General features: G+C 57.3%; 1 protein-coding gene across 2 annotated transcripts in view; it reads right to left on the bottom strand.

Annotated features, from left to right (window-relative positions):
- The window catches only part of MYOG (myogenin), a 2,813-nt gene extending 1,818 nt beyond the window's left edge, over nt 1-995 (bottom strand). The window contains exon 1 of one of the 2 annotated variants that reach the window (XM_026864474.1): nt 512-995. In XM_026864474.1, the coding sequence (XP_026720275.1) occupies nt 512-995 (484 nt within the window). The remainder of the gene's footprint in view (nt 1-511) is intronic. The other variant, XM_026864473.1, reaches the window with a different exon arrangement.
- Nucleotides 996-5,444: the final 4,449 nt, after the last annotated feature.

Genomic DNA, 5,444 nt, shown 5'->3' with positions numbered 1-5,444 from the left:
CTTTTCTTTTCTTTTCTTTTCTTTTCTTTTCTTTTCTTTTCTTTTCTTTTCTTTTCTTTTCTTTTCTCTATTTTATATTATTAGATTTATGTTATTTTATTTTATTTTAGATTTATGTTATTTATTTCATTTTAGATTTATGTTATTTATTACATTTTTGCCTTTATTATCCCTCCCAAGCCCATGGACATATGCCATGTTCAGTGCAGCGTCCAGCACTGGACCCCGCAGCCCCTACTACATCCATACACAGGGAAGGATGGATCTCAGCCCCTTTCCCCCGTGATCGGAGCACACAGCTGGGGCTGGCTCATTGCTGCCCCGTGCCCTTAGGCAGGACGCATTCACCAGCCCACAACATCATCAGGGTTGGGGATCCTGCTCCCCCAGCAGGACCCAGTGCCCCAGAGCTTGGCATCAACCCCACAGATCATCAACCCCACAGAGCGTCGCCCCCATAGGGCATCATCCCAGCACACGCTTTGGGGACCCCGGGGAATACCCAGAGCACTTACCCCGGGCTGGGGAGCGGCGGGGCGGAAGCGCAGGTCCCTCTGCTCCCGTTCCTGCTGGTTGAGGGTGCTGAGCAAGCTCTGCAGGCGTTCGATGTACTGGATGGCGCTGCGCAGGATCTCCACCTTGGGCAGCCGCTGGTTGGGGTTGAGCAGGGTGCTGCGTTTCAACGCCTCGAAGGCTTCGTTCACCTTCTTCAACCTGCGCTTCTCCCGCAGGGTGGCTGCCCGCCGCCGGTCGATGGAGACCGTCTTCCGCTTGCAGACCTTGCAGGCCCAGGGCAGGCACTGCCCAGGGCAATGCTCGGGCAGGGCTGAGTCCTTCTCCTCCAAAGCCACCCTGCTCTCAGGACACAGGGCCACCTCGGGCCGCTCGGGGAACGCCGCTGGCTCGTAGCCCTGCAAGCGGGAGCCCAGGAAATTTTCCCCATCGTAAAACCTCTGGTCCGGGAAAAAATAAGGGTTGGTCTCAAAGAGCTCCATGGGCACGCAGGCAGCTCGGGGATGTGTGTTCGGCTCAGGGACGGCTGCTCCCTCTCCCCACACCAACTGTTTGGTGCCATTTAAACCCCGGCGCTGGCATTAAATCACGGAGATAAATATAGAAAACCTAAAGGAAACCTGAGCCCACCCTAAGCTGCTGCCTCACATCAAAACTTGTCCATCTGATTTCATGTGCTCTCCCTGCGGGGATTACACTGCCCGGACCGTGGCCGTGCCGGGGGGGGTCTGGGGGAGCTGGCATGGCGGGGAGGGCAGCTCGGCTGCCCCGCGAACAAGGGCTTTGTTTGAGCCCAGGATGCCACAGGGGATGGCGGGTGGCTGCCAGCTCCCTCCCAGCATTCCTACATCATCTGGTCCCTTCAGTTACGGCTGGGCTGGGGGGAGCCCAAGGTGGCCTCGTGGCCAGCCTGCCCAGATGGGGCACCCTCACATTTCATGGCTACCCCCCTCAGTCCCACAGCACCCCAGATCCATGGCTTCCCTGCAGTTGGACCCGACACCAGCACAGCATCCTCTGCTGCTTGGCCTTCCCCACCTCCACCCCGACTTCTCCCAATCACCCCCCATATTTTCCATGGCCTTATCCTGCTGGCACTTTTCACGGCATAAAAGGCCTGATCCTGCTCCTGCAGAAGCCGTGAAGAAGTAGAGGAATACACCCCTGGGAGAGATGTCCCGATGCAGGGATAACCCCAGGGACCAGCCCTTTCCTCGTGGGCACCCCTTGACGAGCAACACCCATCCCGGTGCCAGCCCCTGCACTCTGCTGCCCATCCCTCCCGCCTGCCCTGCAGGGATGGAGCAGGCAGGCAGGAGCAGGTGGGAGAGCGCCAGGCCCAGCCTTTCCTCCACCATGGGCTTCCTGAAGGTCCCTGGCTAAGTCCCTTATCCCAGAGTGGCATTTTTGACAAGAAATCCAGGTTTTTGGCTTTTGCCATGCACCAGGCCCAAACGACACCTTGTCCCATGTGTCTCCACATCCCATCAGAGGAGACTAACTGGGCTGGATCCCCTCCCACGCCAGTTCTACCTCATCTGAGCGGCTCTCCAGCACCAGCTTCAGTATGTGTGGATAATCAAAGCCCAAACACCCTCTTGCCTCACCCCTCTCCCAGCAAAGATGCATTGCTCCCACCTTCCCAATGGGGAAACTGAGGCACAATCACGGACACTGCATGAGCAGCAGCATGGGTGGGATTTTAACCCCAGCCCTTCCCTACTGACTCCAACAACTTGACTGTGTCTCCCCAGCTTTGTCTTTAATTCAGAAGGGATTTTTTTTTTCCATTGGGAACGTCAGAAACCATCTCCCATCTCCTCCTATTCCTGCTCCGGGCCAGATTCCAGCCAAGGGATCGGTCAGTGGAAAGAATGTCAGCAAAGATCAGGGCCAACCCTGCTGGGATTTTCCTTCCCCAAATCCCCCCTCCCCAGAGAGTCCATGCCATGTCGCATTCCCTGTGCTCGCTGCTGGCAGCCTTGCTCACTTTGGGTTGATTTCTTCTCTTTTTGGAACCTGCCACGATGCTCTTCTCTCTTTGCAGTGATTTCTTTGGGACTAGGAACTTTATGACGCACACTCACCCTGATTCATCTGGGGTCTCAGCCCTGGGGATTTTCTCTCCCCACAGTTTTAGAATCTATAAAAAATTCTACAGTAAGGAAAGCAGGACCCACAACCTTAAGGCTCTCCCTTGGCATAGCCCCTATTCTCCCCAAGATCAATCAAACTCCCAAAATACTCAAGAAGGGAAGAAATCAGAGTGCCAGCTTGCCCCTGCATTAAGCAAAAGCACTAAAACAGTCCAGAAGAGGCAGGATTCATCCCTGAGAGTGTGCAGAGGAGATGGTGGCAGGCGTGAAGTCATCAGGAAAGGATAACCCAGGCCTAAGGACTTCAGATCATCACATCAAGCAGTTTGACTTGCTCGTGGGGACCTTTCTCGGTGGCATTTACTGGTGGATACAACACTGGTGAGCCCTTGGAGCTGCAACCAGGTCACTGGGTGAGGGATGCCTGCAGGACCGCCCTGGATGTGCTATACAAATGGGGATGTTTTTTAATTGCAAGAGTGTGTTTGGAAGATGAGGAACCCAGCAGTGACATAACCAGCTCTGCAGGGCACGTGGCAGACCCACACAAGAGCGCGGTCAAGCATTTAGCACTTCATAAAAGCGGGGCAGCATCGGCAGAGCAGGCACTGGCCGCTGCTGTGGCCTTTCCCCGGCCAGGAGAGGAGCAGGGAGGGACATGGATCGAGCCAGCCCCGACAGGACACTGGGGCCATCATGTCCCCATGGCCAAGTGGGCAGCAGAGGCAGGAGGCAGCCCTTAGAGGTGGGGAGGAAAGGGCAGCCAGTGCCAGCATGGGATGGGGACTGGGAAAGGGGGACCCTGTGCTGGGGTAGCAGCCCTAGCTCCTTCTGGGGGGTCTCATCCAGGCTGCCCACCCTGCCACCAATACGGGGAGCTGGGATAATGCTGTGTCCCCCCAGCCATGGCTCTGCTGCTCCATCAGACTCTGTGCCAAGGATGACCCAAATCCCAGACCTGGTGGGGGGACACAGCAGGGTCTGGGTTCCAGCGGTCCAGCAGGATTATCCCAGCAAATTTTGTATCAGGTATAACAGTAACTCCTGAGCAAGTAGCCATCACTGAGGGACCCTGGCATCTGGACTACTGGGGGGCTCCCGTCATACCCCACACCACTCTGAGCTCCCTACAAAGATGATTACTGGGGAAGGACAAGCAGGGCGGCTTTTCCCGGGTCCCATGGGTGCCCACGGCGGCTGCAGGCTGCGCCCTGGGTAATTCGGAGCCAGCGGGGGATTAGGGCTCTGCTGCCGGCTGTCAGGTTAGCCCATGATGGATGGTGGCGGCTGGGAGGCACACAAAGGCGATGCTGTGTGAGCCCCGGGCAGAACGTGCTGCGATCTGTCATGGGGTGACCTTCCCCCCGCTGCTGGAGGCCTCGCGGGGACGGCTCACCCCGTCACAGCCGGCGGGGACGGGCAGCCACGAGGCCCGAGCTAAAAATACCCATCCATTGAGAAAATCTCAGTGAGGAGGGTTTGTCCTTGTTCCTCCAGGGCAGCTTCCCAAGTCAGTGTCCAGGTCCACAGTACAGGGTCACGGAGAGATGCCTGGGGGCTGCCCCAACTGTTTTACTTTCCCACTACGGCCAATGGTCTTGATTTGCTGAGTTTTGGGGAAGCCCATAAGTGTGTTGCAGCCTGATGCATGGAGCTGCACATACGTGGTGCATGTCTCTGCCTGGGGCAAGGAGCTGAACACACTGGTTGCACATCCCTGCTCAGTGCATGGAGCTGCACAGTCCCTGCACTGGAGCAGCGATGGTGGGGATGGTGCTGGCTGGCTCCTTCCACTGGAAACGGCAGAAAAAGCAGCAGGTTTTAGGAGCTGGTGAAGCAAGCCAGGTGGTCAAGGTGGCATCTACACCCCCAGAGTGCAGGCACCATCCTGCTGATGGGGAGAAAGGCTGGAACTGGCCAGGACGCAGCCAAGAGACCATCCCACTGGGATTTCAGAACAGGAAAGGGGTGAAACCAAAATACCATTTCCAACGGGACCCACCTTCCCGTCCCCCCGGGCACCCCACTGCCCCACGTCCCCTCTCACTTTCCAGGCTCGCCGACATCCCTTCCTGCCGCAGTGACAAGTCGTAACATATTTGGGAGCAGCTGCAGGCGGCGGGGAGATGCTTGGCCCTCTCCCCGCTCCTGGCCGAGGAATGCGGAGCAGACCTCTCCTCCGACACCCGGGATTTCCGACGTGCCTGCTCGCTGGAGATTTGGGACAGCAACAGCTGCTCGGCCGCGATGGGGCCACGGCAGAGCTTGCCCCTTCAACCTCATCCCCGCCAGCCGCTACTTTTGCGCAGCCAACTCTCAGCCTGCTGGGGATTCGGGACTGGTTTTAGGTCCAGCCTAAACCAGTGATGGGGGACGGTGTCTTACTGTCTGTCCCCAGCTGGGACAGGAGCAGAGGTGGCAGGACCAGCTGACAGCACCTTCCTCACCCATGGGTGTCAGTTCACCCAGTCTGGGTTCGCTGGGGGGTTGGTGGGGTGATGGGATGGGGCTGCTCATGCCCCTGCAGCTCTGTGTCCCCACGGAGCTTGGTGGCCTTGGTCCCCACCTCACCTCTCATCCCCACAGCTCCAGGTGCCAGCCTCTGTGCCTCAGTTTCCCCATCGGGAAATCAGGGATAATGGTGGAAGTATAAAGTCCAGATGGAGAAGGGTTGTATTTTGGTTATTAACTACTGTTCCAGGTTTGATCTGGGATGGGGAGGGTATCAGCAGAGACATGTTGGTGGGTGTCAGTCCACTGAATCCCAGTCTGGAGACAATACTGGCTGCCTCAACACACCACTCCACTGGATCCCAGTGCACCCTGACCTCCATT

This window comes from Athene cunicularia, assembly GCF_003259725.1.
Source record: "Athene cunicularia isolate RWA chromosome 26 unlocalized genomic scaffold, athCun1 chr26_part2, whole genome shotgun sequence".
NCBI lineage: Eukaryota > Metazoa > Chordata > Aves > Strigiformes > Strigidae > Athene > Athene cunicularia.
This window is presented reverse-complemented; position numbering and strand designations above follow the sequence as displayed.